Source organism: Nelusetta ayraudi, unplaced genomic scaffold, assembly GCF_046127955.1.
Source record: "Nelusetta ayraudi isolate G7.1 ecotype Tasmania unplaced genomic scaffold, CSIRO-AGI_Nayr_v1 ptg000056l, whole genome shotgun sequence".
In the NCBI taxonomy this organism is placed as follows: domain Eukaryota; kingdom Metazoa; phylum Chordata; class Actinopteri; order Tetraodontiformes; family Monacanthidae; genus Nelusetta; species Nelusetta ayraudi.
In genome coordinates this window covers 216,107-233,382 of record NW_027466106.1, presented here as the reverse complement: position 1 = coordinate 233,382, position 17,276 = coordinate 216,107, and the positions used below count along the sequence as shown (strand labels likewise).

At 44.6% G+C, this 17,276-nt stretch overlaps 1 protein-coding gene across 10 annotated transcripts in view; it reads right to left on the bottom strand.

Annotated features, from left to right (window-relative positions):
* Nucleotides 1–17,276, bottom strand: part of LOC142896649 (calcium-activated potassium channel subunit alpha-1a) — a 127,404-nt gene that overhangs the window by 38,634 nt on the left and 71,494 nt on the right. For 7 of the 10 annotated variants that reach the window (XM_076038447.1, XM_076038445.1, XM_076038446.1 and 4 more), the window contains exons 6-17: nt 14,234–14,309; nt 13,843–13,918; nt 13,143–13,313; nt 10,846–10,937; nt 5,271–5,381; nt 5,014–5,119; nt 4,668–4,750; nt 4,501–4,570; nt 3,878–4,033; nt 2,850–2,959; nt 2,610–2,678; nt 1,389–1,400 (exon numbers count right to left, since the gene is read on the bottom strand). In XM_076038447.1, coding sequence (XP_075894562.1) covers nt 1,389–1,400; nt 2,610–2,678; nt 2,850–2,959; nt 3,878–4,033; nt 4,501–4,570; nt 4,668–4,750; nt 5,014–5,119; nt 5,271–5,381; nt 10,846–10,937; nt 13,143–13,313; nt 13,843–13,918; nt 14,234–14,309 — 1,132 coding nt within the window. The remainder of the gene's footprint in view (nt 1–1,388; nt 1,401–2,609; nt 2,679–2,849; nt 2,960–3,877; nt 4,034–4,500; nt 4,571–4,667; nt 4,751–5,013; nt 5,120–5,270; nt 5,382–10,845; nt 10,938–13,142; nt 13,314–13,842; nt 13,919–14,233; nt 14,310–17,276) is intronic. The other 3 variants (XM_076038449.1, XM_076038452.1, XM_076038455.1) reach the window with 1 other exon arrangement.

Below are 17,276 nucleotides of genomic sequence, written 5' to 3'. Positions count from 1 at the left end.
GACCGAAAATAAATACATTTACACAAACATTGCTGCCCAAATCTGAGATTTTACAGGCGTGTCGATCCTAGGCGGTTTTGTTTTTTTTCTCTTGCTCTCAGCGATGGCGCCTCAAACTGGCGAGCCGAAGCTCAGGGACAGTGTGGAAACCTCATATTGTGAGCAACAAGGCAGGCACCAAACACCTGGCGTGGTAAGTGTCAGAGCATGCAGATACCCAAACAGCATGAAGAGGACGATAGTCAGACAGGAAGGCATAGCCACTGCAGTACAGATATAGGGACAGGTACGTAGATGCAGACGGTTGCAGTAACTTCTGTGCAGTTGGATTGTTTCTCAAACACCAAACTGACAGGAAGTGACCTCACTTAAGGACATCTACTCGAGGGACGCACGAGGCATGGCTGCAACACGGTGGCGGAGACTCACACAGAATGCACACTCGCATGGGACGCACACAGACTCTATACCCCCCCCCGCCCGCCCTTCTTTTGACCGCACACGCACACTCGCACGCACACAAAAAAAACACAAATAGATGGACAGACAGATGCGTGTAGCGTTTGAGGACATGGTGAAATGCGGCATGGTGAAATGCGGTGGAGGTGAAATGCGGATCGACATGGTGTGGAGCACGATGGCCTTTTGAGTATCAAATTTCAGTTTGGATAAACGTGACGCTATCCAAAAATCAACAGCTCCATGCCTTTTACTTTGAAGTTCATAGAATGATGGAGGGGGGTGGGGGGAAGAAAAACAAGACGGTGACTGGTGAGGTGCTGCCGGTGTAGTAACACCAATGGACATGCCGTCGTCACAGCCGCTGCTTTCACCAATGGCAAGTCATCGACTAGCTCCAGGATTAGACTGTGAACGCAGCGGAAGAACTGACCGCAACCACGTCTGTGGTCTGCGAACAAACTCCGTCACCGCTCCACCTGGCGGTGACTTTGAGTGAGTGAAATAATCAGGTCGGCAGAGCTCAAGTTTAGCAGGGTCACAACTGGGCAAACACTGAGATAAGAACTGAAAGTGTGAGAAATAAACTGGGCAAAGGGACAAAAAAACGGAAAAGGTCAAATAAGAGGTAAGATGTGGAGGAGGGTGAGCACTTGGCCTTGGTACACCGACAACAGCAAAGACAAAGAAACGGCACTTCTACAACACGTCCAAATTGATCTATATCCTCCCTCTGCCTGCAAAGAAGTTAGTGCATTAAAGCACAAGGGACACCATAAAAAAAAACAGAGTTCGAAAAAGAGGCCTGTGAGATAGGGTTTGGGAAAAATATCCTTGGGGAGGGGAGAAGGGAAACTCCCAAAGTCAGAGGCTTTAAAGTGGCGGAGATTTGGTGGAACTTTGGAAGTAAGATAAGGTAGAGGGCATACCGCTTGCGGCTTCTGCAAACGACAAGAAAAAAATCTGGCATCAAACAGTTATCATGAACATAAAAGAGGAGGAGAATATTTCTCCTGTTTCTCTGCCTGTTCAATAGTTCTGGACAGGCACAGACACTAAGACTCGTCCATCACTGATGACATTATTTACAAAAAAAAAAAAAAAAAAAATCATTGTGTGCCATATGCAACGCTATCAAGACTGGATTTAGTGGTGAAGTTTTGCTTTTGCTGCATAGCAAGTAGACAAAAAAACAGGGGATCGTGGAAGGGCCAGGGTGGAATTTGGCAGCTTTGGATTACTGAGAAAGTCCATGTTGTTACTGGTGAGAAGAGCGAGACTGATGTCGAGTTAGTTCATTAACATACAGACTGAAGAGGGTCATGATAGAATCCAGTGAAGGACATGAATAGTGTGTGAGATTCAAATGTACAGAGGACTGCACCTGGCATGGAAATGAGCCACAGTTAAGGAATAATCTGAAACCCAGTCCAAGTTTCAGATGTTTTACAGAATTATCAGACGGCATGTTGAAAAATGAGCTATGAACTAAGATTTTGAAATTTCGCGGCCAATAACTAAAACAAACTAGTCGTTTGAATTCACTTCGATAAATATAATCACTCACAACCATGTACCCCAAAAACGAAAACTATTTGCTTCCTTTCAGGAATATAAAAAAAAGAGTTAGAATTCATGAATGACAATTTTAGTTGAAGATTTTGGCAATCATCAGTGCTATTAGTTTAGGGCAGATGAGGCATAAATCTTCATTTTATTGGTGGTCTAATATATTTGTCAAGCACTGCATGGAAAGGATCGTTTGTCTCACATTCCTCTTGCCAAATTGCATTTTGTGAAAAGTTTTTTTTACTGAACTAAATAACATACAAGTGCATTACCTGCTTCAGAAATGATCATACATTACATATGTTTCTTTGATATTTAAGGCACTTGAAAGAACGTCCTAAAACTAAAAGTGAGGAGTCAACGTGACGGCTGAAAAGGTGTCTGCTTCTTTACGAGTATCAACTTGAACTGGAAACTATACGTGAATTACAAGAAATAGACACCAGCTGTGCTTAAAGCTGCAAAGGGAAAAAAAACAATAACAGGAGTTGCGTAACATTTTTTGCTTTTGTTTTTTTTTTTTTAAGATAGCATTTCCACCATTGAACGCCGCCGGAGGTTTGAAGACCACTCATACAAACCTGCTCTCTCTTTGCTCCGACTTGTACTCGATGGCAATGAGCAACAGCTTCAGCTTCACGTAACACAGCCTGTAAAACATGCACAGCCATTAAAAAGAGCAGCAGAGTCACATTTGCGGTTGAAATCCCTGCAGCTGCGACAGATTTTTTTGGTTTTGGTTTGTTTTGCTTTCACAGGCAGAGTCTCGTCCACCTACCAGCGACGGCGGACTTGCCGACAGGGGACAGAGTGGTACTTACTCACAGACAGTGGGGAAGGTGAGGCCCACAAAGGCACTGGACAAATACTCTGTGTACATCTCATTAGCCACGCCCTCTAGGTAATACTTCTGCCATGTGTCCTCCTCAATCTGACAAAGGCAGGAGAAAAAGAAACGTCAGGACGGAGGAGAGGATAAAAGCAGGTTGGAGTTTTTTTTTGATTTTTTTTTTAAACGCTTTTTCCTTTCCAATCACCGTGTCCAATGTGGTCCACAGATGTTTTTCTGTACCGCATCAGCCCAGTCATTATGAGCTGATCCATCATCTCCGAGAACTTTTTTTTTTTTTTTGATAGAGGCAAGCACCTCTTCAATTTTTATCATTTTTTTTTTTTTTTCAGCCGTGGAAAACACAAAAAGCGGTTCCATATGAAATGCCACGGTTAAACATGACGTGCCGGACACGACGGGAAAAACACTTCAATGGGAGTCTGTTCCTGTACAAAGACGTCAAAGTATCCCAGGGAATGTGCTGCGTCTGACGGATCGTGTTCGGCTGTCAGCAGAGAACCTACCGTGTACACTGAGCCCGGTCGCACTCGAGACGGAAATCAATCGTCTAACTTATACAAAGAGCTGTCTAATGTCACTAGTCTCTAGATTTTCAAGCATTTTTTAGTTATATGTATGTACAACAAGTTGCTATGTATACAGATATTCTTTTTCTACCTCCCTTTCCAAGTTGCCAGACACAGGCAGTTTGGAAACATGGACTGTCTGTCATCGTTTTATTATAGTGGCAACAGCAGTGTTTGTGCAGGCAGAAAATATGATTGATTGTGGTCAGACGAGTGGATTTTCATTTGAGGTAAAGCTGATGTGTCTACAGACACACATCAGATGTCTACAGGCTTCAACGTTTTGAAAAATAATTCTTTGGCGGGCGCGTGAATAAAACTCACAGGGGTTCCAGACGCATGGATAAACAAGCCGTTTTAAATACCCGGACAGTATCGCACATTTAACTTGGCCTGAGGCGAACGGGGTTCATCTTGTCCTCTGCGTTACCTCAATGAAGGACCTCATGGAGAAGAGGTTGGCCAGCATGGTGGACAGGCCCTGAGCCAGACAGCTCTGGGCAATGAAGCCTGCCTTCAGCTCGGCCAGGCAGATAGCATCGTCGCCCTCCTTCCAGTTCCAGCTTGGAATGTTCAGCAGATGGGCCTTCGTCGAATAACATCCAGGGGAGGTCACAGAACACAAAGACGAGCGGACGGATCATCTTTCATTTCGGGACACTTTCGGGACATGTGCTAAGTCGCTTACTGGCAGCAAAGCGAAACAGTGATGGGTCGACTGATGCTAATCTTCTGTCTGAATGTACGGTCAGCAGTCAGCAGGGCTTAGAATAACACGTGGAAACCCCAGGTAAGACATTTGTTTCCTGTTAGAGTCACACTATGTGCCTGATGACCTGGTGAATAATTATACAACTTCAGAACACCTTGCATCTACCTCTAACACGTAAAAAAAAAAACCTCTGCGCTTGAAATGTCTCTATTATGAGTGAGTAATATTTTACACTTTCGCTTATTATATTATCCACCATTTATCTCCAGTAAGCACGTTAGGATTTTCCTTCCACTCCTGTTTGATGTGTCACGAGCAGAAGCCGCTGCGGTTGGACTTACCTTATTGTGGTATTGCAGCATTTGGGTAATTATTCGGATTTTCGGATGATAGTTCTTGATGGAGATAACCCTGGAGGGTTCAAGACGCACCCATGCGTGTTAAATGATTAAAATGCAGCATCTCGTGAGAAGATTTTCCTTACTCAATGTACCAGAGGATAGAGTACCTCATGATGTTGGAGGCATCTTCAGCATCGGGATCCGCACAGTACTTGTTGGCTAGGATTAGGCAGGCATCTGCTGACTCGATCTGTGTGTAAACAACAAATTATCGCGATGTTTGTAATGTGGCGGCCGACTGGCTCAGAAGTCCAGCTTTTTTTTTTAAAGCCTTTCTTACATTTTCAAAACAAACACTTAAATTGATTCACTTGTTTCGACAAACAGTACAAATTGACTGTACGGAATCTCCCGCCAAGTCATTTCAACTTTAGTTCTGTCAAAAGTTAAAATGACTTATGGGTGCAATTCTGCGTGGTTGAATCGCTCCACGGGCGCCGGCGCCAACCGTACCTTCACTCTGGCCAGATCGTGAGGGTTGAGAACAGATCCCTGGTAGAACTCCACTTGGGTAAAGTGGCGTTTGAACAAGGCTTCCAGCTCAAGATTAGGGGAAATACTATGACACACACACACACACACACAGGAAGAGAGAAGGAGAGGAGGTCAGTGCACCCCGTGTTCAAAATGCTTCCAAATCGGGCGACACAATGCGTTCAGCGCGCCAACACGTGGCGAGGGGGGGGGGGGAGAAAAAAAGAATCACTTACTTATGGAGAAAAACAATTTCTACATTGACATCATCCCTGTCCTTGTGTAGGAAGTCTTTGAGGAAGTTGGAGACACTTTCGAGGGTAATATGACCACAGACCACAATATGCCTGGAAGGGTGGAAGAAATCATCTTGAGTGGGCAACATAAATCACTGCAGACACTGGCACGTCTCCCGGAGATAATCAGTGGGAGCCGAGCGCTGCGCCATCCAACTCAAATAAAGGCTCAGCATCATCTACATACATACATGTCATGAGATGTCTTCTGAAAATGCAAACAAGTAACTAAATTAAGAGTGAGCCCCCCCCCTCCCTCCCTCCCTCCCCCGCGCCGCCCTTCGCTTTCAAACCAGAGCCGTTTGATTTTAGCGCAAGTGCCATCAAACACTCGACTCGGAGCCACTTTGGGGGCGCGGGGGGGGGGAATAGAGAGACGAGGGGAGATATAATCACGCAGCCTGTGGCGGTCGGAGGGGGGGTTGACATCCGTTTTGAATAGAGAACCTGTCCCTTCAGCCAAACCACACCCGCCCCCCTCTTGCACTCGGCATGATGAATGTTGACAAAGACACGGACCTCAATATGACGACGCTTTTATACAGAACATTATCCAGAGTTTTCAAAGTGATCCGCCGGGCCTGTGGTTGACACAAACTCTAAACAGGCCCGCTGAGTACTTGACAGGTCACTTGGCGCGGCCCCCAATTTTAAAGGGCTGATTACAGCGGCTAGGGGGACGGGGGACGGAGAGGGTTCCGATGCAAGAGTGGAACAAGTCTTTTCATTTACATTACTGCCGCGTCTCCTGACTCCAGGCCAGGGAGATTATAGCACATCTTATTAGTAAATACTTCATCTGGACGAGGCCTCTGGGCGGCTTTGGCGAAGGTTTTTGTTAAATCTTAGAAAAGATGCTTGCAACACCAACATAACTTATTCCAATACTGCTTCGTGTACAAAGGTTTTTTTTTCCAAAAACGTAACCGTGGAAGTTAATAATAGCGCTGTAAATACGCGCGTAACCAAAATCTCAACAATCTAGTGGATTTAAGACACTTGAGATGCTTCGTTTGTGCCGCAGCTAGCCACGCCGGCCCTCCAGAGTCCAAGCTAAATGTCACATTACCGCAAAACCCCTCAATGAGAAATCCAAACATGCTCAGTCGGTTCCACTCCTCACATTGATACAGATCACTGCGGACACTCGGCGAGCGCCATAATTACCCTTCGGAGACCCGAAAGGCAATGTGAGTAATGACAATGGCCTCATGCACCACTTTAAGCGGCATGTGCCAGGGAACAAATGAAGCGCTCTGGTTCGGAGCGCCGGCGTAGCGGACGGCTTTTCTTCGCAGAGCTGCGAGTGTTGGGTTACCGCACTGGCCGAGAATAAATAAAAGAAAAAAAAAGAAAAGCGGCGCTACTCGAACGCGTTGGCCGCTCCAAATTCCCGTCACCGGCCTGGACCTGTCACAGCGACTCCTTCATCATGATGATATGACTCAAAAGACTGAGGAGCCGCGGCCAACGCATGAACCTTGACGTGTAAAACATTGTTGATTACTGACTGAGCTTGGCAGGTTTAGAGGGAACAGAAGGATTTACCGATATTAGACGAGGATGAAAACCCCCCCCTACCACCACCACCACCACCACCGCCGCCACTACCCTTACCGCCCCCACCCCCACAAGTCCAGAACACTGATCCCTGCGAGCAGATGGACTGGGAAGGGCTCCACTCGGCTGGACTTGGCAGAGCAACATGACAGACGTATTGAAAGGATGGCAGTTTTGCGGATGTTGCGGGACGTAATGGCCTTCGCAGATGTCGCCCCGCGGACTTAAAGAGGATCGAACGAGCGGCCGTGACGGCGCGGCCAGAGTTTAGCGCAGAACGCTTGTGCGGTCGTACAAGCTGATGAGCTGCGATGTCTGCAGGCGGGCCAGCAAATATTTCAAAAGGGGGGCCGTCTCCCCTTTCAACAGATGAAAAACATTTGTCATGTTTTCATCCTCCCAGAATGTGGATGACCTTCACAGGAGTGCGTTTACAGATTTATGTGGTGAATTATTTTCTAATTTCGTTTTTTTTTTTTTTTTTTTTGTGGCTCTGAATGAAATATGGATTTCAACATTAAAGCAACAAACCAAAGTTCTGAAACAGTACAAAGGAAAACACATTTTTACGTAAACATGGCCTGACTCACTACTATACAAAAATGTGTCATTTGTAATCAGCAGCAAGATTGCCTCTAATATGCGTTTATCTGATTAGACATGTTGGAGGGGTGTTTAAATTCAAACCTTCACGCATCATTAATAAGCCAATTAGGAAATAATCAGATCCATTTGTTCAAATATTCTTAGATGTTTCACCAAAACCATAATAACTTTCCCCTGGTTGGTGTTATTAACCATAATCAAACTATTCAACAGAAATTATTGATTTATATCAAAGAAAAATAAAGTGTTTCCAAACCCCAAAAAAAGAAAGGAAAACACATTAAAAGAAATCAAACACACAATCACAGTCAATCACTGGACGTGCACATTAATCATGCAGACGGGGAACATCCCGGGTCATCACTGGGGATGTTCGGGAAACACAGTGAACACACGGAGCTCAAACGTCAGCAACAGAGGTCGCTCGCTGGATACTGCTCTAATCCTTACGTCAGGGATCAGGCTAATTGCAACTGACTCCGTATCAAAACCTTGCAAGATTTACAGAGTGCATTATTTTGTCCACCAGTGGCTTTTTTTTAGACAGACTTAAGATATAGCGCCTCTCCTCTACTGGCAAAGGGAGTCAGGAAATGTCAGTGTGCCAGGGCTCCTAAAGAGCGCTTTCAAGCTTCTGGCCCATTTTCTGCAGAGGTTTTCATGAGTGTTTGCATGGTGCGGGAGTCCCTGAGCCTCAGGTTGTTCTCATCGCCCTGCTGCGTGACAGAGTTGGGCCAGAGTCGAACCCTCTCGCCGTGCCAACCAACCAACCCCACACTCACAGCTGCATCTAATGGAAACCAACAGATCCGGCGTTGCAATGCAACACATCATCATTATTATTTGGGTTTTTTATTGTACCAGCCCACACAGGCTGGAGCGCCATCGCGGCAGTCGCTAGCTAGTGCGCTAGTGTGAAGCGGCCCAGTCCCTCCCAGTCACTTTCAACTAACCTTCCAGCTCCGTTTCATGTGGCAGCGTCCCGAGGAGATCAAACAGGCCTTACACTTAAAATAGTTCACAGCATGTCATTACCTCATTGTTTATGTGCTCCGCAATCAGCCCGATATTTGTAATCTCCTAATCTCATTTTCATCATGGATTTTCCTTGTTTTGTTTTTTTTTTTGTTGCTGTGCCGACAGCTGCTAAATGACTAAACCCCCCCCGATGGCCGTCCTGGAAGCCGCACGACCATACGGTTTTGTCTACGTGTCAGGTCCCATATTCATAAACAACCAACTCATGCAAGTCTAAATGATAATTTGAAAAGCCTGGGGCCACTTTGAACTTGTGTGTTTGCCGGGTGTCTTCTTATTGTTGCCACATGTTTTTCGGCCTCGGCAGAGGGAGAAATGGAAGTGGGAGGCGCAGGGAGAAAATAAAGTGTGTGGGAGAAACTATTCTCAGTTTTGACAAGGGCTTCTCTCAACACGCATCTCTGAGTCACGACCGAGGTCGCCGGCCAAACATAACATTTCATCAATCTTATCTCTGTGACAGGCCAGCATTATCCGCAAAACCAAAAGGGATTTTTTTTTTCTTTCCTTCAGATGCCCTGTTCTACTGATGGCTTCTAAGAATCTGCCCTGGTGGATCGAGGCACTAAAACCAGAGGGAGGGATCAAAGTGGAGAAGGAGTGTGAGACTGTGTGGTAGCAGAAGTTGAGTGCCAGAGAATAAAAGAAGAGGAAAAGAGAAATCACCGGGGGGATGGAAATTAAATCAAAATTAAAATGAAATTTAAAAAAAACCCTGCCTATTTGGACACAACACAACTGGATTAAAAATAATCTGTGTGCTGAGCATCAGGAAGGTTTGAGCTGGGAGAGGGAAGAGGGTCGGGGTGGAAAATAACCACGTCGAGAACTGTGGTAATCCTGTACAGCACAGTGAAATGACCACAGTATCGCACACACAGAGACACAGGCACCCCGCAGGGCACTGCAGCCTCTGCTGCCGGAGGCTGCTCACACACACAGAAACACACATACAAACACAGAAAAGACAAAGAGGACCGGGAGACAAACTCCGGCACCACACGGACAAGGGAAACCAGGCAAGCACCAAAGAACCGGAAGCAGGCAAAGCAAGCCAAAAGCAATTGAGAGCCTCCAAAGGGAGCCGAGGCATCCAGCATTCAGGGTGTGGGAGCTGACTGAAGATCAGGGCCAGAGACGTGTCATGCACTGATGATGATGCGATGGGGCGAGCAGTGACACCTGAGGGTGTGGCTTTTTTTTTTTTTTAACCGAGGATTGCAATCATCTTTAAAAAAAAAAAAAAAAAAAAAAAAGCCACAGGACTGCAGGTCATAGAGGACATGCTGGTAATGAAAATAAAGAGCTACATTAAACATGCAAAGCAAATAAAAAAACTAGAACAGCAACGACAAATAAAGAAGCACACGCAAAATGAAATAAAAAAAAAAAAACTAAAGAATTTTGTATCCTGCAACAGTCATTGAGATTGATGATGCTCAAAGACCACCAATAAAAATGCATTTGCAGATTATTCACTCGTTCTACTTCCTTGTGGGAACAAAATATCCTCTGTGAGCGGAGAGTAGGGGTTTCATGACTATTCTCTCACATTTTCACTCGTTATGTTTTCATTATCAGTCATCCTTATGGGTAAGAATGTCTGAGATTGGAACAAAATCAGAAATAAACCAATGACAAAATGTTCCGTGGCAGCACCAGGCATGATTATTGCTATCATTATCGTTATTATCATCATCATTACACTGAAAGCGCAGCAGTAGTCATGAAAGCTCTCTTTTCCAAATCAAATCAAAGCGCAACACAGGATGTTTTTCACGAGGGGACAAAGAAAGAGAATGGACGGCACACAAATGGCTTGAGGAAGAGAAGGAGAGTTAGAGGAAGACGGAAGCAATTAGACGGAGAATGAAGGAGAAGAAGAGGAAGAAGAAGAAGAAAAAGAAGGAGAAGAAGGGCCCAGACAGATACAGTAGACAAGAATGTGTCCTATGATGGCCAAGGTCTCCAGTCGCGCAGTGTGACATGACGTTAGAATTTTTCACCGTTTTCTCTCCCCCCCTGCCCCGACCAATATCAAGTTAACCGAGCAGCTCAGTGTCTAGAACCTGAGTGGGGCGCACTGAAGTCACACAACCACACCTTGTCTGCATTTCAACTTACTTTCTGCCTCTTGTCGAGTTATAACTCCCTCCGTATTTCTTCCGATTAAGGATGAGAGCAGCAATTTCTGGCACGTAGCGAGCAAACATGGCCTACATGCATGGAACAGAAAAAAAAAAGAAAAAAAGGCATGCAGAGAGGGTTCTACCACACACAGCAAAACAGCAGAACCTTCTGGAATACTTACTTTCTCCCATTAACCGCACTATAGGAACCACCATATTTCTTGCGGTTTCCTATTAACTCTATGATTTCAGGGACGTAGCTGGCAAACATGGCCTAAGGAGAAGATAGAAGACAGGAGAAGAGACTAAAAAAAAGAGACTACTTTGCCGCAGAGTGGATAGTGGGGAAGCTGGTGCATGAATCCAGATTTCTGAGGAGAGAGGTGATTAATCTGGTTTGGGAATCGAGTAAACTCTCTCGTTGTTTTAAAGAGACCTGCTAAAAGACAGAAAATGAGAGAGCAGGGTAGAAATTTAAAATTTGGAAGTTGTTTTTGTTTGTTTTGTTTTTTTTGCCCATTTCAGGTTAAAAGTACAGCTTTACGAAGAAGTTCATATATTGGTTGGTGAGAATTTTGTCACAGCTGATGAGTAGCCAGGCTGTGAAAGCACCAAAAATATGATATATCTCTGGAAAGCAATATATTTTTTAAAAAATAGCTAGCGGGGGATATTAAAAAACCTATGTGCCATGTTTTGTCCAACAAACACAGATGATCTGGCAGGTTGATTTGAATAGGCCCACCTGATGGTCCACAGCTGCAAAACACATTAAGACTCATTGCTTGGGCGGGAAAATGAGCTGAATGCATTTTGCATAGATTAGCTTTAGCCTAGCTCCTCGCCGCCTCCGCCTTTCACTCACTGTATCACTGTAGCGGTTCGCGAACGCGCTCGCGCTAGGCGCCGACTCATTACCTCGAAAGGCCGCACGCGTGACGACACATCAAAGAAGCGTCGTCGCAACGGGATACTTTAATCATACTTTGGGAAGCGAACCTTAACACTCGGTGGAGTGGCTGCGAAGTGAAGTGATGTGAGTTGAACGTGATCCCGAGCTTTAAAATATCTCCGGCCTGAGGTCATTATTAAGCTGCTGCTGCTGACAGGAAGCAGGCTGAAGTACTAGCCCAAAGACTTCCAGAGCACTCAGCACCGAGCAAAACACAACCTATCACCATGGCCACGCTACGCGAGCGGCGCACGTCACCACAGCTGCATGTCATCAGCGCATAGCGATGGTAACGGCATAACGCACTCACTTGGCTGTGTCATCGATTTCTTTTTCTTTATTTTCCTTTGAATAATGGGGTCTGAGCCGCACGGAGCCCCCAGTATCAAGTAAAGAAAGATTTAATAGCACGTTCCCTGGAACTGACTCCTTGTTCTCCCGATTCCGTATCCCGTTTCCTCGATATATAGGAACTGTCCTGTCGATTTAGCCGCTCGATCACTTGATTTAGCAACTCTTTCTCGATATTCCCAGCGAGGTCGAGGGATATGCATCATCTCTACGCTATGTAGTTACCCTGGTATCAGGTAGAGAAAACAATAATAGCTTGTTCTCATTGATTCTCATCATCTGTTCATTCTGTATTTCGTTCCCACGATGTAACGACTCCTCTCGATTTCACAACTCGTTCTCTTAACATAACTCATCCTCTCGGTTTAGCTAATGATGCCCTCTGCAGGTAGGAGGCGCATACAGAGTATTTCTCTTTAAAGTAAGTGTTTTTTGCTCTATGATATTCATTATGTCTTCATTACTCATAACTTCGATACCGAAGTTACAGGTGTTTTTTTGTTTTGTTTTTTCTGTTGAGCCCAACAGAAGCCACATGCATTAGCACGTCGTTAGCTAAAAGAGAAATAGAGTTGTAAATTCACGAGGGAACAGAATATTACTACTCATTTATTTGAACTCTCCGTAGATGAGGAAATGGGAGGGTCTTTCTTTTCGGTGGTTTGCGCATCCGTGCTACGACGCTGGCTTTGCGGCACGAGCGAGAGGCGCGAAGGCAGGTGCGCGAGCTATGGCAACAGTCAGGCCGGCCTAAGCCTCATCTCCCTGCCGCTGTGTTTGTTGGAATTGTGGGATAAGAGACACGGGAGGAAGGGGGAGGTGTCCTGAAACCGCAACTGCTTTTAAGAGAACAGTAACAACAACATTATCAGACAGGAGCTGAAATACACTATCATCAGATAGAGGAGTGACACAGGAGGGGAGGAGACAGAGGAGCACATAGTACTGAGGCAAAATACAGTCGGCTACACATGAGGAAACCGGTCAAAAATTAACATTTACTGATACATATCATAGTAAAATTACATTATGTCTGCATCGTACAAGTTCATTCTTAATATATTTACAACCTAAGAACAGTTTCTAGCATTTCGACAGTCAACTGATAGGGGTCAGGCAGGATTTGTTGGGGGAGCAGGGGTGAGGTCAGAGGGAGAAAGAAAAGCCTGGTTTTACCAAACCGCCGAGGATGAAGAAGACCATGAACAGTCGCCCCAGTGTGGTTTTTGCATAGACATCCCCATAGCCCACTGTGGACATCGTCACCATCAGCAAGTAGACACATTCCCAGTAGGAGAGCGACTGGGAGTTCTGGAAGTTTTCCCATGGATCCCCTGAGTTTTCCACCTGAGACGGAGACCGGGGAGAGGAGGGAAGGACGACCAGGCATGAATGCACTCCAGCTACTGCATGCACTGTTAGGGTTGAGACAGACTGCATCGTGAGCTTAGGCTGCCATCTAGTGGCAAGACTGGAGTTGAGCGGGGCTGCAACTGCGTCACAGTGTTTTATGAATATAAAAGAAAGGACGACGGGCCACAAAAGAAATGATAAATATTTGTTTGGTATCGAAAACACTCAGATTCCTTTGAATGAAAAGTGCATTATAAATAAATTGTATTACTTTATTACAACACCAAGAGTTGACTTTATATTAGTATGCCCATCCTTTATTCATCAAAAATCCACATAATGTTTTATTCTTGAAGGTCCTTACTCAACTCTTAAATTACTTTTTTTTATTTTTTTTATTTAGCATTAAAGCCTCTTAATCATTTGCATTCGTTCATGATCATTACCGATATCATACTGATATCATCACTGGCTCATTGATCACTGGAGCCTGTTGACTCTCACATCACATCTGTCCACTTACCAAATGTATGAAGCCAGCAGCTGTGAGCCATGTGCTTATGAAGATGGAACACAGGTTCACCAGCTTGATGGAATTGCTGAGTAAAAGGAGAAAAACCATAAATCTTTCAGAGGCCAAACGGCTGGGAGAAGAAAAAAAAACTGACAGTGGTGACCTCAAGATGGAGAAGCAGTCTGATATGATGGGATTTATAAATATTCAATACGCATATTACTGCGGGTTAGTTGAGTCATGTTGAATAAGCGCAACGTCAATCTGGCTCAATGTTTTAATGAAATCGCACTATTCAACACAGACAACAAAATAAAAATCCAAGGCTAAACAACCAAACAACATGAGTGAAATATGTAAAAACACAATAGAAGTGAAGTTAACTCCTTTGATTTCCCACCTTGTTTTCAAGATATTCAGAAACTGTAGGATTTCCGAGAACTGTATCAACCTCAGCGCTCTCAGGAATCTTAAACCTACGACACAGAGGGGGAGGCAGATAAGGAATAAAAGGGGGATTAATGAAGTTAGAATATTTTCACAAAGTAGGCATATCTCTTAGAAAGAAGCAAAGACGGGGAAAGTTGAGCGTTTCCTCGAGGAGTTTGGCGCCGCGCCACAGAAACTGGCCCTTTTTCCAGTAGCAAATGTTGTTCACACGCCAATGTGTATGCATTGTAACATGTTTTTATAATTCATTTTACGGTCTTAATTTAGCTTTTGGGGAAACGTGTCAATGTCTCTACAAGTTGCTATGTCCTGTTTCTAACATGTCGTGTGTCAAAATGTGACCGGTGTAATGAAGAGGCATTTTTAAATACATATAATTGTCTGGGAAACAGAAAATGCAGCGATGGATTCGTGGATCAGACACTTCAGTTTGTGATTGATTTTCATTTGGTTTATTAGTAAACAGCTTGATTTGCAAAAAAAAAAAAAAAAAAGTTGGGCATTTGAAAGTTGAGAGAAGATCAAAGTGAATACACCTGCACAGAGCATCTAAGGTGAAGTTTCACCCAGAGCCCTGACTGTGTGAAGGCAGCTCAGCAGCGTTCTGTACGTCGTTAGCACGGAGGAGATAATTCCAACTTTGCTCTGGAACAATTTCAAAGTGACATTTCGTGGCCTACTTTGCACCCGCCGCAGTCTGCAGCCGAGCCGCAGCTCACCGGGGGGATTACAGCGCCGAACAATGGGACGACCTGCCTGCTTGTCTTTTTTTTTTTTTTTTTTTTTTTTTTACATAACGCGACTCATTCCGTGGAACGCCTGCGCTTTACCTCCGCGCACCAGCTCGCACGAGGAGGAGCAGCTGAATTCTTCCGAGATTTTGAACGCGAGGGCCGACGCACCGCCAGCAAAAGAGTTTGCAACAACAAACCACCAAAGTTTCATTCTCATTTCATTTTCACTGTGGTGTTGTGTGAGCGCGCGCGCGCACCGAGAGCAGAGAGCGCAGAGAGCAGAGAACGCCCTTACCCCAGTTGCAGAGGAGGCACAAACAGGACCAGACAGAGTGAGACAGTCCCGTGCGCCTCTCTTTCTCCTCCAGCCCAGGACGGCCCTGCCTCACCCTGTACCCGTTCTGAAAGAGATCGCCGCAGGACTTCTTCCGCCTCCACGTCTCCGGGAGCGTCTCCAAATGAGCGCTGCTCTCTGCGCGCCGGTACACCAGCAGCCGAGGAGGGATCATTTTCTTCCCACAAAAAAAAAATTCCGTCTCCCTTAAAATTACCCTTTCTCGCTGCCGAGATTAGGTTTTAAAAATGAAACAGCCGGAGGAGGGGAGGCAAAAAATAAATAAAAGCCCAGGATTTCAGAAGAACCTTTAGAAAATGACGAGAGATAATCCAGTGCCAAAGCGGTGGGGGGGGAAAAAATGAAGTGTTTGTTGTTTATTTCCTAATATTTCCAAGAAGTGTTTGGGGGGAAAAGCAAGTGCAGCAGAATAGATGAAAGAGAGAGAATTTCCTTGTTTGTTTTAGCAATTTCCAAGGGACTCTGACTCTGCGGATGAAATATGGGCTCTGATAAAGGTGGGATATTTTTTTTTTTTTTTTCATTTTGCCAAAGTACCTGTAATCCTTACAAGCCCAAACAGATGAACTCGTCTTTCATTTATTGCTTTACTCTTAACCCCTTCTGCAGGGTGCCCTGAGCCAGTGTTGAATTCCCTCTTCTCCAAAAAAATAAATAAATAAAAAATAAAAAAGTCTGAACCCCTCCTGGGATTAGCAAAGATAAAGATAAAATGAAAATAATACAGAACAACACAACAAACAGTAATCTTGAGTTGAAAATGAGTGTCTTGTTTCCAGTGGGAAATATCAGGCAGCTCTCCAGCAATGAGCAGTTGGTGACAGTTCAGCTGGACTCATGGTTGCAGCATCAATTTCTCAGAAGTGGACTGGGTTGTTTTTTTTTTTGTTTTTTTTTTGTTGTTGGTTGTTTTTTTTAAGAATTGATAAAATGTCACTCGGACAAGACCTTCCGAAGTTTAATAGTGGTTAGACTTGCTTGCGGCTGATGATTATCACGTCAGATCTGCTTCATATGTGGTTCTGAAAATGTACTTAAACTGTTTGTATGGGTTGGATTCATAAAACAGCGTCACAAAACGGAAAGAAGTCCTCAGAGCGCATAAAAGTAATTTTTCAGGTAAGTTTTAATCCAATCATAATCCTGACTTTTCAGATACTGACCAGATATGTGTGTCACTCTTTGGTTCTTAAACGTCAAAGAAGGTCATTTTTATTATTATTTCTTGTTGTGGCCCTGCAATGAACTGGCGACTTGTCCAGGGTGTACCCTGCCTTCGCCCTAAGACAGCTGGCATAGGCTCCAGCAGACCCCCGTGACCCTGAATAGGAATAAGCGGGTATAGAAGATGAATGATGAATGAATGAATGAATAATTTCTTGTTATGTTCCCTTTGTAAGACTTTTAAAAGTCCAACGTGTGACAATCTGGATCAAGTATCGTGACGCCTATACTCCAAACAATCAAGATCAGAGGAACAACAAATGTGAGGCCAGAACAAGGCTTGGTCCCCATCTGAGATGCTGTATTTTTTTTTCTCTCCTTTATACTTACACAGTACATAGAGTTGTTAAATGGGATGTCGTGTAAAATTTGGAACCCAAAGTATAAGAATGACTTAACGTTTGCAGGCAATCACTGTGTTTATGTCGCTGAACATCTGCCTCTGCGCGCATGAAGCAGGGATTTATAATAAATCAATGTGTTATAAGCAGAGTCAATGTTCTCTCTCATTCGTACTACTGCTGCCAGCGTGTGTTTGCATGTGCACACAGACGCTCAATGGAGGGAAAAAAAAAACCCAACAACAACAACAACACGTGTCCGTGTACGAGAAAATCTCTTTCCCACACATGCCAGGACCTCAGCCGGCCAGCTGCTCATTGAAAAAAAAAAAAAGAGGG